We start from the raw sequence: 17825 nt of genomic DNA, 5'->3' as shown, positions 1-17825 counted from the left end.
TTTTAAACTTTTTATGTAACAAGATTTACTCTGTTTTTTCCTTTATGCCCTTTGGGTTTTCACGTTGTACTATCTTTTTAAAAAAATATTTATTTATTTATTTTTGGCTGTGTTGGGTCTTCGTTGCTGAGCACGGGCTTTCTCTAGTTGTGGTGAGTGGGGGGCTACTCTTCGTTGTGGTGCCTGGGCTTCTCATTGCGGTGGCTTATCTTGTTGCGGAGCATGGGCTCTAGGCACACAGACTCAGTAGTTGTGGCTTGTGGGCTCTAGAGTGCAGGCTTAGTAGTTATGGCACACAGGCTTAGTTTCTCCGCAGCATGTGAGATCTTCCTGGACCAGGGCTTGAACCCGTGTCCCCTGCATTGGCAGGTGGATTCTTAACCACTGTGCCACCAGGGAAGTCCCTCATGTTGTACTATCTTTAAGGCAACCAACCAGATCAGAACTCTCTTGTGTGAGTTGCTTTCCTTCAGGAGACCTCAAAATGTTTTCTCACCCAAAGGATCACGTGTGGACTTGGCCCCTATATTCTAACTGTTTAAGCCACTCTTCTGGAAACTCAAAGACTGAACACCCTTTGGACTTTACAACTGCTCTATGATCTGGCATACAGGCCACTCTCCTCTCCTCCTAGGCCCAGGACAGGCATGACTAATCAACCCCAGGGTTCTGGGAAGACATGACTAAGAAGACATGGGAGTTGGCTTCAGACCTGCAGCCCCTTTGCCGGGCCTGCTAAGTTCCCTGCTTTGTGCCTTGCAGCACTGTGAAGAATGGTCTCTGTGGACCTGGAAGGGCTGAAACATCAATGACTCGAGAAGAGAAGGCCAAGGACCTCAAGGCAGGCATGAGTCAAGAACGAGGTATGCTGTGTGAGAGAGAAGGGTGCACTGAGTCAGCCATGGCTTTTTATAAAGCGGTCTGGGCCGGGAGAGTCAGGCACAGTTTCTCCCTGCCCCAGCTGCTGGCCTTGGCGGAGGTGCCCGAACCTGGGAGGCCAAGTCTCTATATGTGATGGGGAGCAGAGGCGGCACAGGCAAGTGGTTGACAGCTGGGCCCCGTCGTTCAGAGCAGAGCTCTGCTAGCCGGTGACAACGGGCGAGTCACTTGCTCTTTCGAAGCCTTGTGTGTATTGTTGGTACTGGGGGCGGGGCAGGGGGGCATTGATAATAGCACCTCCTTATTAGGATGGTGAGCCTGTGTGGGTAAAGCACATAAATATATAATATATATAATATTGTACGTTACATATTACATATATATTATATATAGTGCAGATGTAACTGTGTGTGTATATATATGTGGCAGATGTAATATGTAATTGTTTATATAGTACAGATGTAATAATATTTAGACTGAGAATATAACTATATAGTACAGATGTAATTATATACATATATAGTGTAGATGTAATTATACATACGGTACAGATATAATTATATACAGTGCAGATGTAATAATAATGTAATGCAGATGTGTATATATATATATATCATTTGTAAATAATGTGGAATTCTAGGTAATGATTCAAATACTAAAGGCTGACTCACACCAAATGATTAAAATGTTTTTAAAAGGAGTGAAATAATGCCATTTGCAGCTCCATGGATGGCCCTAGAGATTATCATACTAAGAGAAGTCAGAAAGAGAAAGACAAATACCATACGATATCACTTGTATGTAGAATTTCAAATATGGCACAGATGAACCTATCTACAAAACAGAAAGACTCACAGACATAGAGAACAGGCTTGTGGTTGCCAAGGGGAAGGGGGGTAGGGAAGGGAAGGATTGGGAGTTTGGGATTAGCAGATGCAAACTATTATATATAGAACAGATAAACAACAAGGTCCTACTGTGTAGCACAGGGAACTGTATTCAATATCCTGTGATAAACCACAATGGAAAAGAGTATATATATGCATAACTGAGTCACTTTGCTGTACAGCAGAAATTAACACGTTGTAATAAATCAACTATACCTCAATAAAATGTTTTAAAATGATTCAAATGTTGAAGGGTGAAATGGATGGACAGCTGCAGTTTACTTTGAAATGTATCAAAAAGTAAGATGGAGGAATGGATGGATAAACAGAGGGATGGCTGGATGGAGATGTGATAAAGCAAATACAGCAAAATGCTAGAAGTTGTAGAATTTGGTGGTGGGTAGAGGTCATTAGCTACACAATCCAATTTTTTGTATGCTTGAATATTTTCATAATAAACTGTTGAGAGGGTAAGGAAGAAATAAATGAAAGAGGAAGCTTGAGTAGACCAGCACTGACCATGTGACTTCACTCAAGGTGTGGGATTAATTCAGGTTCAAAAAGACAGCCCCCCCCCCGCAACTCCTGAGTTATTAAATGAATAAAAAAAAGTCTGCCACCCAACCCTGGTGACTATTTGCAGTTACTCCTGGGCTGTGGACCATTCACCGAGATGGAGAAGTCCTTATGAGGCTTTCAAAACACGGGCCAGGCCATGAGACCCCCATGACCATCCCTGAATTTTTTCGGGAGTCAGTCAACCGATTTGGGACTTATCCAGCCCTCGCATCAAAGAAGAATGGAAAGTGGGAAGTTCTGAATTACAACCAGTACTACGAGGCTTGTCGGAAAGCTGCAAGAGCCTTACTCAAGGTAAATGAGTCATTCATTCATTCCTTCATTCGTTCATCATGTATTAAATCATTCCTTTTATGTATACATACATATGGGACAAAATGCACAAGGCACCCCAAGATACAAGGTTAACTGGTGAAAAATTTCCTTCCAATCTTTGTCCCCTCTCTTATGGAGGTAGCCATCATTTTCAGTTCTTTCTATGCTATTCTGCGGAATAAATTATGTGTACATGTTATATAATTCTATAGAAGTACATTTTTACACACATGGTAGCATACTCAAGAGTCTACAACCTGCTTTTTTTTCTGTTAGCACAGTATATGTGTGTTTTAGTTAGCTACTGCTGCATAACAAATTACCCCAAAACTTAGTAACTCAAAATGACAGAGCAGGCTTCCCTGGTGGTGCAGTGGTTGAGAGTCCGCCTGCCGATGCAGGGGACACGGGTTCGTGCCCCGGTCCGGGAAGATCCCACATGCTGCGGAGCGGCTGGGCCCGTGAGCCATGGCCGCTGAGCCTGCGCGTCCGGAGCCTGTGCTCCGCAACGGGGGAGGCCACAACAGTGAGAGGCCTGCGTACCGCAAAAAAAAAGAAAAAAAAATGACAGAGCTTTATTATCTCTTGGTTTCTGTGGGTCAGGAATCCAGGAGTGATTTAGTTGGATGTTGCTGGTTCAGGATCTCTCATGAGGCTGTAGTCAAGCTGTCATCCTGGGCTGCATCATCTGTACATGGCTTCTGTACATGGCTGGCTCTTGGCAGGAGGCCTCAGTTCCTTGCTCCATGGCCTTCTCTGTAGGGTTGCTTGAGTGTCCTCACAATATGGCAGCCAGCTTCCCCCCAAATGAGTGATCCAAAAGAGAGAATGAACCAGATGGGAACCGTGATATCTTTTATAACCTGATCTCAGCGATGACATACTATCACTTCTTTCACAAGGTTAAGCAGACCTTGATACGACATGGGAAGGGATTATAGTAGAACACAAATACCAGGAGATGAAACTCATCCTGGAGGCTGGTTGCTGCATTCTGAGATCCTTCCATATTGATTTACTTATTTTTTTTAAAATCCATATTCTTTTCAACAACTGCAAATACGTATGTAACAGTATTGACTTAATCAGCCCCCTACGGGTGGGCATTTAAGTTGCTTCCAGCCTTTGCTACGATACGTGGTGCCATATTGAACCTTCTTTGTACAGTGAATTCCTACAAAGCCAATGTCCTTTAAGCCCACTCACAATGTATGAGAGAATCTGTTTACCTATGGTATTGTCAACATCATATTATCAAAACTGTTCATCTGGGCCTATTTGATAAGCACGTTAGGCAGAATTCTAAGGTGACTCCACTGAGATTCCCAACCTCTGGTGTACTTGTGCTGTATAATCTTCTCCCTGTGACTGTGGGCTATGATGGGATTTCCCTCCTGAGATGGCCAAGGTGAAGGGATTTCACAGATGTCATTAAGGTCTCTAATCTGTTGACTTTGAGTTCATGAGGACGGGCAGGTGCTCTGGGTGGGCCTGACTTAATGGGGTGAACCATTAAGAGAGATTCTCCTGCTGTCTTGGGAGCAAACTGCCATGTTTGGAGAGGGCCATGTAGCAGGGGATGGCATACAGACTCTAGGAGTTGAGAGCGGTCCTCAGCTGGCAGGTAGCAAGAGAAGAGGATCTCAATCATTCAACCACAAGGAAATGAATTCTGCAAACAACCTCCAAGTGCGGGGCCCCCAAGCTTCGGGGGAGGTCATGGTCCCCACCGATCCCTTGACTGCAGCTTTGGGGGATCCTAGGCAGAGAACCCAGCCGCGCCACCCCCCAGACTCCTGACCTGTGGAAACTGGGATAATAAATATGTGCTCTTTTAAGCTGCTACATCTGTGATGATGGGTTACGCAGCCACAGATAATGAACGCAACAGACATCTCGTACTGTAAAAGGGCACCTCCCGATGGTTCTGATTTACAGGAAATCCGATCACATTCTGACCTAGACCCAAGCTCCTCTCTCCCCTCCTCTGATGCCCATGTGTCTTCATCTAGAGACTGTGAGAGGTCGGAATTAGGAACCACCTGCTTGGGCTGGATTTCTTCTTGGCTGCCCTTACCCCCACGCCATAGTGCTGTAGCTAGTTCACCCTTCCTGAAAGATGGTCCTCTTTCCCTCTGCCCTTAGTTCTGGACTTCAAGGACCCCTGCTCTCCTAGATCTCAGGGATCCAATCAGAAAGAAGTCAGTTTATCTACACATTGATGGAGACAGTGTCCACAGTGAAGACAGCCTTCCTGCCACTAAGCATAAACATGTTGCATCACGTTCTGAAGCATCAGCAGGCAGATGCCTTCCAAATGCTTAGGTTTTCCCCGGGGACAGAGGGTCACTGCCAGCCTTGCCCAGGTGACTAAAACAGCCAACAAAATTGGAGTTTCCAGGACAAAAGGGGGGGCGACCACCAAGCATGATCACTTTCACGTCCAGGTCTCCTGATTCATCCTCAACCACGTTCAGATCAGGGCTATGCCTTCAAAAGTGCAATTTATTACCACTATAGGGTATCACTCTTTGAGTACTGTTATGATTAAAACTAAAAATGAATTCATTAGGATGGCTAATTAAGAAAAAAAAAAACAGACAATAACAAGTGTTGGTGAGGATGTGGAGAAACTGGAGCCCTCAGTCACTGTCAGCGGGAATGTAAAATGGTCCAGCCACCCTGGAAGACAGTCTGGCGGTTCCTCACAAAATTAAACTTAGAATCACCATATATGATCCTGCAATTCCACTTCTGGGTACAGACCCAAAAGAATTGAAAGCAGGGACTCGCACAGATATTTGGACACCCACGTTCACAGCAGCATTGCTCACAACGGCCAAAAGGTGGAAGCGACCCAAGTGCCCATCAATGGATGAATAACCAAATTGTGATCCGTCCATACGATGGAACGTTAACCTTCAAATGGAGTGAGATGCTGACACCTGTCACAACACGGATGAACTAGGGGACGTTAAAAGAAGCCGGACACAAAAGGACAAATATATGATTCCACTTATAAAAGGTCCCTAGAGGAGTCAAATCCATAGGGACAGAAAGTAGATGGTGAAGGCCAGGGGCTGGGGGAGGGGGTGGGGAGTCAGTGTTTCATGGGGACAGAGTTTCCATTTGGGAAGGTGAGAAAGTTCTGGAGATGATGGTGGGGATGGTTGCACAACAATGTGAATGTGCTTAATGCCACTGAGCTGTGCACTTAAAGTTGGTTAATGGTTAAAAAATAAAATACATAGGGGACTTCCCTGGTGGCACAGTGGTTTAAGACTCCACACTCCCAAGGCAGGGGATCCAGGTTCGATACCTGGTCAGGGAACTAGATCCCACATGCATGCCGCAACTAAGAGTTTGCATGCCACAACTGAGGAGCCAGCGAGCCATAACTAAGGAGCCTGCCTGCCACAACTAAGACCTGGTGCAACCAAATAAAAATAAATAAATATAGAAAAAAATACATAAAAATTAGAATAAATAAAGGGGGTATTACAGAGAGGGAGGTAAACCGGCCTCCCAAGAGTCACACACAAAAAAATCACACTCCGGATTTTCATCTCAACACGGGCTGTCCCCCTTGTGACTCCGTGGGCTCTGGGGTCTGCTTTCACCTGCCAGTGAGCAGATCCCATCCGGAAGCAAACCACCTCTGTTGCTTCTGTTTTCTGTTTGTCTGTCTGGTTTTGCCTTCCCAGCTGGGCTTGGAGCCTTTCCACTCAGTCGGCATCCTTGGGTTTAACTCAGTCGAGTGGTTCCTTGCGGCTCTTGGCGCCATCTTCGCGAGGTAAGACCTCGGGCCCGGGTCCCTGTGGATGTTGGGTGGTGCTACTCCGGGACTGGCAGCCCCAGGCTGGTTCCCATGGAGATGTGAATGGGGGTTGCAGAAGCAGCCGCAGGCGAGCCGGCGAGATAGACACACACATCCCCGTCCAACAGGGGACTAGTATCTCAAATACACAAGGGACTTCTACAACTCAGGAATAAAAACACAAAAAGAGGGACTTCCCTGGCAGTCCAGTGGTTAAGGCTCTGCACTTCCACTGCAGGGGGCACAGGTTCGATCCCTGTTCAGGGAACTAAGATCCCACATGAGACTTGCACAGAAACATCACTAAGGGAAGTAGCAAATAGGCACTTGGAAAGATCCGTGATGTCATCAGCCAGCAGGGAGATACAAAGGGAACCCACAGCAGAATGGTTCAAAGCAAGAACGAAAGGTTGCGAATGAAGGGAACGGGTGGAGGGGTGGGGGGGTCCAAACCCCGCCTCTTATTTGCTGTGGGACCCTGAACAAGTGACTTCCCTGCCCTGAGCCCCAGTTTCCTCATCTGTAAAATGGGGTACTGTGAGGGTTCCAGGTCATAATGACATCCCGGGAGCCCATCCTCTCTCATCATCACTGTCCAGCTGTGGAGGGAGGGAAGCTGGTGCTGAGGCTGCAAACTCAGACCTTCCCTGCAGACCCTCCCCCTCCCCCCACCTTCCAGGACGTTCGTTCTCGACTTAAGGTGTGTGGGGCACACTCGTGCATGTGTTTTCTTTTCCCAGGGGCTTCTGTGTTGGTATTTATGCCACCAACTCTGCGGAAGCCTGTCAACATATCATTGCTCACGCCAAAGTGAACATCCTGCTGGTGGAAAATGACCTACAGCTGCAGAAAATCCTTTCGGTAAACCCCTCCGCCCCCCATTGCTGCCTGCCAGTCACTGGAGGAAGGAGGGGGTTGTGTATGTGTGGAGTGGATGTGCGTGGAGTGGATGAGTTTAATTTCCAATGCGTATTCATTTCCTACTCAGCCTCTGTTTTTAAAAATGTGTTTGTGTGTTATTTTATATACCTTTCACTGCTTACCAGTTTTCTTTTAGAAACAGTTATTTTGAACCTTGTCATCCTTGCTATGTTCACCTCTTATAATTGTCCTCCTTTCGGGAATGCTTTTGTCTTTCTTTTCTGTTTCTTTCATAAGTCCGACCACTTCCTGTTTCACTACTTTCTGATGTCTGGCTCTCCCCTCAGGGCTTGTATGTTTGCTTTGTGTTCTTCCTTCCCAGCTGCGTTTACCCCATTACGTCCTAGGTTTTACGTTGGAAGGTTAGGGGGCAATTTTCCTTTGCTTTGCAGTGACTTTTTGCGCACAGTGAAATCTGACCCTCTCTTATTCCTTTTTTTTTTTTTTACCCCCCCTTGTGTTATCTTTGTAATGTTGCAAGAAACGTTTCCGATGACTTGTGTTTGAATGAGCTGCAGTTGCCTGAACCAGCTTTGGGCAGAAGGATCCTGAGGGGAGGGGAGTCCTTGGGAGGGGTGAGCCTCGATGGCCAGATTCACGGCTCACCCCAAGAGCCACTGCACCGCGTAGCTTGTGGGATCTTAGTTCCCCAACCAGGGATGGAACCCGGGACCCCAGCAGTGGAAGCGCAGAGTTCTAACCACTGGACCACCAAGGAATTCCTGCGACTGTTTCTTTAACACCATATTTCATCTTTCCTGCGTTACTTTTTGACATTTCTCGAGTGGAGATGTCTCGCCATGGGTGGCATCCTCTGAACGCCGTGGGCCACGTGTTTCCCCACATTTTAACTTTCTGAAATCAGGGCAGATTTGCCAGCCTCAATGGAATCCAGCCAGACTCGGGGAAACAGGATATTTTGTGCCACCAGGCCTCCTTCGACACCTAATTCCTGAGCTGGTTCAGTGAGGACAGACGTCCACTTTCTGAAATTGCTTTCTGAAAGCATGCTTCTTTGGTCCCTGGTACTCATGTCATGCCCTGTCTGTCCTGTTCGCAGCAGAACACACTGTGGGGTGCGTGACGGGTGGGGCCCTTCTCCTTCTTGCCGTGAATACCGGTTTCCGATTTGGGTTTTTCCAGCGTTAGAAGAGGTCACGTGCCCCATCCTTTCCCCTGCAGCCACCTCATTGCTATGGCTTCTTGTCCTCGTTCTGGTATATTCAACCTCACATGCATGAATTATTTCCATCTCTTAGTTTCATCAAAGATGCAGTTTGTGGGAGATTTCTTGTTCTGGTTCCTCTGCATGGAAGATTCAAAGCCAGGCTTCTGATACTCTCCTCCCAAACTGGACGTTCAGCTCCACTTGGAAATCTTTGATTCTGGGGGACAGTCACGGCTCATAACCCTCCAGTGCTTCCCTTCTTCCTTTAGAATAAACTGCAAACTCCTGCTCTCACCTCCAAGGCATGGCCTACCTGGCCCTTCCACCGCTTCCTGAATCCTCCCCCGGGCTTCTCCCTTCCATCCCCATTCCAGCCAGTCTGGACTTTTTATATCCCTCCAACATCCCGGCTACTACCTGCTTCAGGCTTTTTGGATGTCTGTTTCTTCTCTCTCTGGAAAACTCTTGTCCAGCTGTTACAAGCACTTCTGGCATCTTTTCTCTCCAGGTCATGCCAGAGACTTGGTTGTAAGGAGCGTACTGGATGTTGGAAATGACTTCTTCACTGGATTGGCTAGAAATGTCATACAGGCACACTCCTTCCTTTGCACAAACAGGGGGGGGCAAGAATCCCACAGGCCTGGGTACCTGAACCTTACAGGTCTAGGTTCAGGAAGAGAGTTCTGAACCCCCGCCAGTTCCAGCCACCTTCATGGAGGATTTCTGTAGCCCTGCTCCAACCAGAAGGTTAGCTGGATCTTGGCCGTGGAGCATAAGGTGCCAGGAGACAAAGGGCCGGGAGGGCCTCCTTCGACTCACCAACCCAAACCACAGCTCTGTACAGCAGAATTCAGGAGGCTTTGCCCTCAACCCTCTGTGATGGTTGCAGTCTACTGATACCGACCTGTCAGTCAAGACAAAGAGCAAAAGTTTTCCTGCATGGGCAGGGGGAGGGAAAGAGGCTGAGGTCTCTGAGGGAGAGAGCTTAGAATGCGCTCTTCCAGGGCCCCGTTACCATGAGGTCCGTACACAACTGTTTTTCAGATTCCAAAGACCAAGATGGAGACCCTAAAAGCAATCGTTCAGTACAGGCTGCCAGTGAAGGAGAGCAAATGTAACAACCTGTACTCTGTAAGTGTGAGAGGGGGCACTGAGCAAAGGGGAGGGCACAGCCTTGAAAGGGAAGGAGGGCACTCCCAAAGTAAGTGGGTGGTGAGCAAGGGAGAGGGTGAGGCCAAACCAGGGAAGTGGGCAGGGGCTCACAAAGGAAGTGGGCGGTGAGAAAGGGAGAGGGCGGGGCCTCACCAGGAAAGTGGGCGGGAACTCTCAAAGGAAGTGGGTGGTGAGGAAAGGGGAGGGCGGGGCCAAACCAGGGAAGTGGGCAGGAACTCTCAAAGGAAGTGGGTGGTGAGCAAGGGAGAGGGAGGGGCCTCACAAGGGAAGTGGGCGGGGACTCTCAAAGGAAGTGGGTGGTGAGCGAGGGAGAGGAAGGGGCCTCACAAGGGAAGGGGGTGAGGCTTTTGAGATAATTTTTTTCTGGCATGAAGGTTCTGATTTACCAGAAGGTGTCTGTTCTGGTTATTTATTGCTGTGTAACAAATCGCCCCAAAAATTGGTGGCATAAGACAATACCAATCATTTTATTATTAGTTGCTTTTCAGACCATTAGGGTAACTGAAAAAATACTGCATCACTGAAAATTAGATGTGCTGGAACTCACAACATTAAGTTTAAATATTTAATTTGTATTCAAACCAGAACTTATTATAAATTTACATTCCTGGTTTTCATAGATGCAAAGTCATCAACATTTTTATTAAAACCATTAGCCAGTTTCAATATATACAAATAGGGACATAGGGGTGCACATTTCTGCAATGGCTCGGACCAACAGTACTGCTGGAGCCTTTTTTTTGGGTTTTTTTTTTTTTTTTTTTTTTTTTTTTTGCGGTACGCGGGCCTCTCACTGTTGTGGCCTCTCCCATTGCGGAGCACAGGCTCCGGACGCGCAGGCTCAGCGGCCATGGCTCACGGGCCCAGCCGCTCCGCGGCACGTGGGATCCTCCCAGACCGGGGCACGAACCCGTGTCCCCTGCATCGGCAGGCGGACTCTCAACCACTGCGCCACCAGGGAAGCCCTGGAGCCTTTTTTAAACTTTTGATGTTTCATTCATAATGAATTTGCTCTGCTTTGATAGTGACTTTTAAATTATTGCATTAAAGTACTACATATCTTGATTACAAGCTTTTTCTTTTTTTTCCGCATCCGCTAAAATTTTGCACTCAAGGAGAAGCCCCTGGTCCTCACTCTGGTCCCAACCCTACAGCTGGGGCTCCCCCAGCACATTTCCCTGTCTCTCTGTGGTGTCTCCGTATGCTGCCTCCGGCATGATGACTTCAGGACCTCTGGACTTATTGGTGGCTCAGATCTCCAGAGAGAATGTTTTGAGGGAGAGAAATATCCAGGTGGAAGCTGTCCTGCCTTTAACGACCTATTCTTGGAAGTAACACACTGTCCAGCAAGGCCAAGCTGCATGAGGGCCCAGACTTCAGCTCTTACTGAGGGAGGGGCGGGGCCCCTGAAGAGTGGGTGACACCGTAAATGTTGTCGCAGTCATTTTTTGGCAAATTCACTCTGCCTCAGGGTCTTCTAGAGTCAGAAAATGCTTGGGTGCAAGCAACAGAAACCCACTTAAGCCAAAGGAGGGGGTTTGGGTTTTGCTTTTTTTTGTTTGTTTGGTTTTTAAATTTATTTATTTATTGATTTATTTTTGGCTGTGTTGGGTCTTCGTTTCTGTGCGAGGGCTTTCTCCAGTTGCGGCGAGCGGGGGCTACTCTTCATCGTGGTGCGCGCGGGCCTCTCACTGTCACGGCCTCTCTTGTTGCGGAGCACAGGCTCCGGACGTGCAGGCTCAGCAGCCATGGCTCACGGGCCCAGTTGCTTCGCGGCATGTGGGATCCTCCCAGACCAGGGCTCGAACCCGTGTCCCCTGCATTGGCAGGCAGATTCTCAACCACTGCGCCACCAGGGAAGCCCTGGGTTTTGTTTTTAAGGATACAATGAGTTAACTCACAGAAGTCAGGGCAGGAGGTCTGTGAGGGGCCAGGAGGAGCCGCTGTTAGGCCAGCAAACCCATGTCCCAAATCAGAAGTCCTAAAATGTCATGGAGTTTATTTGGTTTGCCCTCCACGCAAACGGGAGGAAAGATGTCAATGATCCTTTCTGGCCAAAACACTCACCAGCTCGTGCACCTTTCAGAAAACATTTAAATGTTAAGACCAGGACAATGCCTAATTAAGTAAGACAACCGATCAGAATTACAGACCTTTCAGAGGTTAAAAATGACCAACGCAGAAACAATATCTTAAGCCTGGATAAGTTAAATCAACTCATTTGTTAGAAACAGTATTTACAGCAGGGTTTCTCAGCCTTGTTGGACATTTGGGGTGGATAATTCTTCATCGTGGGGGCCATCCTGTGCATTGTAAGATGTTGAGCGACATCCCTGGCCTCCACCTACTAGATGCCAATAGCACCCTCCCAGTTGAAACAATCAAAACTATCCTCAGACACTGCCTAAGTCCCCTCGGGGGCAAAATCACCCCTGGTTAAGGACAATGATTTATAGGGAAGAGTTCTGTGACACAGATTAGTATCTACTTCTCTGCAAGGGTGAGTAGGACCTACCGTTTTTAGGTTCAGTTTAGGAAGACATTCATTACAACTGAGAGAAAAAGAAAGCGCCTGGGAAATCAGAAGGTGAAATTCGGGGGCAGGGGGATGGCAGAATAAGACAATTAACTGGGTAGGTTATGATGCCTGGGATGGGACTCGGGACCAATTCCAGATTGCCAAGAGAGAGGACTGGATTGGACAGGACTGGGTCTGGGGTCTACCTAATCCAAACACTTGTGGCCATGGGAGAATGAGGTCTTCACCAGCAATTAGGGGAGCATCCTTTGCGGGGGAGGGCTTGAGGCATCTCTCAGAGAAAGGACAGGGTCCTGCAAAAGGCTTCTGTGTGCTGCTCCTCTCACCATCACCCTACCCTGTTAGAGATGGTCTGGGTAAAGGTTCTTCCCTTGCAGATGGGGCCAGCATTGCCCTGGCAGGCTACAGGCAATACTGGCCATTTCTGGAGGACCTGGAGTGCCCTCTGTCTTGCAGACAGGACATTACCCTCAACCAGGGCCTCACTAGGGGCTCAGAGGTAGAATTTTTGCAGGTCCCAGGTGAAATTTGGTTCACACAGCCCAACAGTTCCTTCTGAGGCACCAAATTCTAAGCTAATTAAGAGCACAGGCTCTGGAGTCAGACAGTCTTGGGTTAGAATGATAGCTCCTCTGTCTACCTGCTGTGTGACCCTGGGCAGGTAACTTACCACCTCTGAGCCTCAGCTCCTTCATCTGCCATAGGGAGATGATGTATCTCTTATCAGTAAGGATGTCTTTGGTTGCAAGTGACAAAAGCCTAACACCAAATGGCTTAAGCATAAAAGACCATTTATTGGCTTATAGCCGCAACCTAGGGTGTGGATTTCAGGCACGGCTGGAACCAGGGGCTCAAATAATGTGACCGAGACTCCATTTTGCTCTCTTCATATCTTGGCTCCATGCCAGCCTTGATTCCCCCTAGTCCTGAGATGGTCCAGCAGCTCCTATGGCTACATCTTATTCACATTCAGATGACGCATTCATGTCCCAGCACTTCCAGCAAAAGCCCCGACCTTCACTGTGATCGGACCACCTGAGGTCACATGCCCAGACCCAGTCTAACCACTGGGGCCCAGGCACATGGGACCTTCTAGCTTAAACCAATCACAGTGGCCCTCAGCCACATCAATCTGGTAACTAATAAGTTTGAGGTGCTGAGTGGCATCTGGGAGGGCACAGCACAAATAATATTGAACTCTGCTGTTCTGAGCATTTTACATATATTAACCCATTTACTGCTTAAAACAACCCAAGCAGTTGGGTCTTGATGTCATTCCCATTTTACCTATGAGGAAACCGAGGCACCGGTGCTTGAGTAGCCTGCCTGGGAAGTGGAGGAGAAGAAGCAAACGTCTTAGGGCTTTTGTAAGACGTGCCTTTCCTCCTGCTGGGAATCACCAGCTTCGGGAGAAGCTGGTGGGGCAAGATCTGACTGGGGAAGGGAACTCCTAGGTGCTGAGGACCCCACTCACACACCCTGAGTCCCCACCCTCCATTTCTTTTGTTTGTTTGTTTCTTGGAGTAGAGTTGCTTTACAGTGTTGTGTTAGTTTCTGCTGTACGGTGAAATGTATCAGCTCTACGTATACATAGATCCCCTCTTCTCTGGATTTCCTTCCCATTTAGGTCACCACAGAGCACTGAGTAGAGTTCCCTGTGCTATACAGCAGGTTCTCATTGGTTATCTGTTTTATACATCGTAGTGTATATATGTCAATCCCAATCTTCCAGTTCATCCCACCCTCCCATTTCCCCCCTTGGCGTCCATACGTTTGTTCTCTCCACTGTCTCTATTTTGGCTTTGCAAATAGGTTCATCTGCATCATTTTTCAAGATTTCACACATATGTGTTAATATATGATATTTGTTTTTCTCTGACTCATTTCACTCTGTGTGACAGTCTCTAGGGCCATTCACAACTCTACAAATGACCCAATTTCGTTCCTTTTTATGGCTGAGTAATATTCCATTGTATATATGTACCACATCTTCTTTATCTATTCCTCTGTTCGTGGACATTTAGGTTGCTTCCATGTCCTGGCTAGTGTAAATAGTGCTGCAGTGAACACTGGAGTGTGTGTGTCTTTCTGAATTATGGTTTTCTCAGGGTATATGCCTAGTATTGGGATTGCTGGGTCATATGGTAGTTCTATTTGTAGTTTTTTAAGGAACCTCCATACTGTTCTCCATAGTGGCTGTATCAATTTACATTCCCACCAACAGTGCAAGAGGGTTCCCTTTTCTCCACACCCTCTCCAGCATTTATTGTTTGTAGACTTTTTAATGATGGCCATTCTGACAGGTGTGAGGTGATACCTCATTGTAGTTTTGATTTGCATTTCTCCAATGATTAGTGAAGCTGAGCATCTTTTCATGTGCCTCTTGGCCATCTTTTGTGTCTTCTTTGGAGGAATGTCTATTTAGGTCTTGCTTGTCTTTTCTTTCCGCAGTGGGATGACTTCATGGAGCTTGGCAACAGCATCCCCGAGTCCCAGCTGGACCAGATCATAAAGAGCCAGAAGGCCAATCAGTGTGCTGTGATCATCTACACTTCTGGGACCGTAGGCTATCCCAAGGGGGTGATGCTTAGCCATGACAACGTAAGTGCTGTCTCTGCTGACAGGGACGAAATTTGCAGCATCCAGGGTCCCGTCACTCCGGGGCAGTGGTCTTCAGGCTAGTTTTGTTCTTGACCCACAGGGCCACAGTGGCGTTTAGGGGCCCAGCACATGGGGGGATCCTTGATCTGTGGGTCATAGAGAGTTATGCAAATGCTTCCAAGGCTGGGGGCAGCATAGTGCGGGGGTTGAGATCAGGGATTCTGGGGCAGACCTGGCTCTGTGATCTTGGGCAGGGCATCTGACACCTCCAAGCCTCAGTTTCCTCATCTGTAAAATGGGTGCAATGGAACAGTCCCTGCCTCATGGGTTGTTTGAGCTCAGAACTGTGTTTGATAAAATAAATACATAAAAGGGCAGTATACACATTGTGTTTCAGAGGTAAAGCAGAAGCTGTTTTAGTTACTTGAGGAAGGCCGTGTGCTTGGGGAAAACTTACTCATGTGTGGGTGGAGTCCAAATCTGATGGTTATTTAGGTCACTGTTAGGAAAGAATAAGGAGAATACATGCTAAAAGATCCTGTTTATGGGGGACATCCCTGGCAGGCCAGTGGTTAGGACTCCGTGCTTCCACTGCTGAGGGCCCGGGTTCAATCCCTAGAAAACGCAAACTTATCTACAGGGACCGAAAGCAGATCAGTGGCTGCCTGGGGAGGGCAAGAGAGAGGCATTACAAAGGCGATGGAAATGTCCACCATCTCGATGGTGGTGATGGCTGGCTTCACGGGTGCAGACATAGTCCGTATGTGCCAAATTGTACACTTCAAATGCGGTTCCCTGTATGTCAATTACAGCTCGATAAAGTTGTTGGGTTTTTTTTCCCATAAATTTATTTATTTATTTTTGACTGTGTTGGGTCTTTGTTGCTGCATGCAGGCTTTCTTTAGCTGCATCGAGCGGGGGCTACTCTTCATTGTGGTGCGTGGGCTTCTCATTGCGGTGGCTTCTCTTGTTGCGTAGCAAGGGTTCTAGGCACGCAGGCTTCAGTAGTTGTGGCATGCGGGCTCAGTAGCTGTGGCTCGCGGGCTCTAGAGCGCAGGCTCATTAGTCGTGGCACACTGGCTTAGTTGCTCTGCGGCATGTGGGATCTTCCCGGACCAGGGCTCAAACCCGTGTCCCCTGCATTGGCAGGCGGATTCTTAACCACTGCGCCACCAGGGAAGCCCTGGTGTTTTTTTAAACAAGAAAGACAGTGATAGTTCATTTCTGTTGCACACTTACTATGGGGCCAGAGGCCATCCCGAGAATTTTACACTTTGTAAATCCTCACAGCGATTCTATGATTCTATCTGTTCTATCAGGTGGACGCTGTTTCTACAGATGAGAAAACTGAAACCCAGAGAGATTAAGCTGCTGGGCGCAGGTCACACAGCAAGCAGCATGGCAGGGCCAGGAGCTGAAACCCAGGCAGGCAGGCGCCACAATCCACATTTTCAACTACACTGTAGGTCTATGGGGCTAAGGTGTAAAAATGTCCAAAGATGCAGTCGTTACAAATATGTTAAAGCTGGTTGAAGAACAGCACACAGAGCACAACGCAATTTTGTTAAAAACTGAAAAATGGCGGCGAGTGACGTACATGTGTGTAAGTTTTAAAAGCAGGAAAGTGTCTGGCAGGACTTGCACCCAACACGCTCCGCTCTGTGAGTCAGAAAGACTGCTAGTTTTTTTTGTTGTTTTTTTTTTGCGATACGCGGGCCTCTCACTGTTGCGGCCTCTCCCACTGCGGAGCACAGGCTCTGGACGCGCAGGCTCAGAGGCCATGGCTCACGGGCCCAGCCGCTCCGCGGCACGTGGGATCCTCCCGGACCGGGGCACGAACCCGTGTCCCCTACATCGGCAGGCGGACTCCCAACCACTGCGCCCCCAGGGAAGCCCCAAGACTGCTAGTTTTCAAATGAAGCATTTCTACTTTATAAGGGCTTTCCCCACCCGCCCAGCTTAACAGCTGGCAGCACACACTGGCCTTTGTACTGGCTGTTCCCTCTACAAGGAATACTATTTCCCAGAGACCCACATGACTTGCTCCTTCACCTCCTCCGGGTCCCTGCTCAAATGTTACCGCCTCTGTGAAGCCCTCCCTGACTTCCACGTTTAAAATAGCAAAGAAAAATAAACCATCCCATTAGCCCCCAAGCCCCATTTGGCTACTGTTTTGTCTTACACTGCCATATTATACAGTCACGTGTTTATCACGAACAACAGCTCCTTGAGGGCAGGGGCTATCTGTCTGGTTCATTGCTGTGTCTCCAGTGCTTGGTGTACAGGAGGATTCAATCCATTTTGTGGACTGAATGAATGGAGCCTGATGAGGCGCCCACCCAACCCTGGCCAGCGTCCACGCTCCCAGTGGCTTCATGTCTAGTGAGATCATGTCCTCACAGAGGGCAGACAAAAGCCGAGCCCCTGGAGCAAGTCTGCCTGGATCTGCATCCTGGCTCCCCCACTTGCTAACTATGGGACCTGAGAAGATTTCCTTAACTTCTCTGGGCTTCAGTTTGCCCATCTGTAAAATGGAGACAAGAATGGTTGCTACCTCTCAGAGTTGCTATGAAGGTTAAATTATTTCCTATACTGTGTCAGTTAGCTACTGCCGTGTAACAAACCGTTCTAGAACTTAGCAACTTAAAACACCAAGAGTGTGTTATTTCTGGGTCTGGAATTTGGGAAGGGCTTGGCAAAGTGTCTTTTCTGCCCTACAGAGTGTCAGCTGGGGTCACTCAGCTGTATTCAGCTGGTGCCCAGGCTGGGCTGGCAGGTCCAAGCAGGGCTTCACTCACGTGTTTCATGGGGCTTGCACTTCCTCAAAGCATGGGGGCATCGAGGCCGTCGAACTTCTCAACGTGGCGCTGGCTCCTCCGAGGGCAAGCATGCCCTGATACAAAGGCAGAAGCTGCAGTCTATTAGGACTCAATGTCAGAAGTTTAC

The 17825-nt window shown here is 48.0% G+C and overlaps 1 protein-coding gene across 1 annotated transcript in view; it reads left to right on the top strand.

Moving 5' to 3' along the window:
- The first annotated feature begins 2477 nt into the window (after nt 1-2477).
- The window catches only part of ACSBG2 (acyl-CoA synthetase bubblegum family member 2), a 30927-nt gene continuing 15579 nt past the window's right edge, over nt 2478-17825 (top strand). Inside the window, exons 1-5 of the mRNA XM_082652434.1 lie at nt 2478-2639; nt 6365-6453; nt 7218-7338; nt 9611-9697; nt 14730-14879. Of these exons, the coding sequence (XP_082508560.1) occupies nt 2493-2639; nt 6365-6453; nt 7218-7338; nt 9611-9697; nt 14730-14879 (594 nt within the window). The 5' untranslated portion in view covers nt 2478-2492. The remainder of the gene's footprint in view (nt 2640-6364; nt 6454-7217; nt 7339-9610; nt 9698-14729; nt 14880-17825) is intronic.

The sequence above is a fragment of the Grampus griseus genome (assembly GCF_964374135.1).
Source record: "Grampus griseus genome assembly, chromosome: 3".
Lineage (NCBI taxonomy): Eukaryota > Metazoa > Chordata > Mammalia > Artiodactyla > Delphinidae > Grampus > Grampus griseus.
Note: the sequence above shows the minus strand (reverse complement) of the source record. Positions and strands in the feature narration are given on the sequence as shown.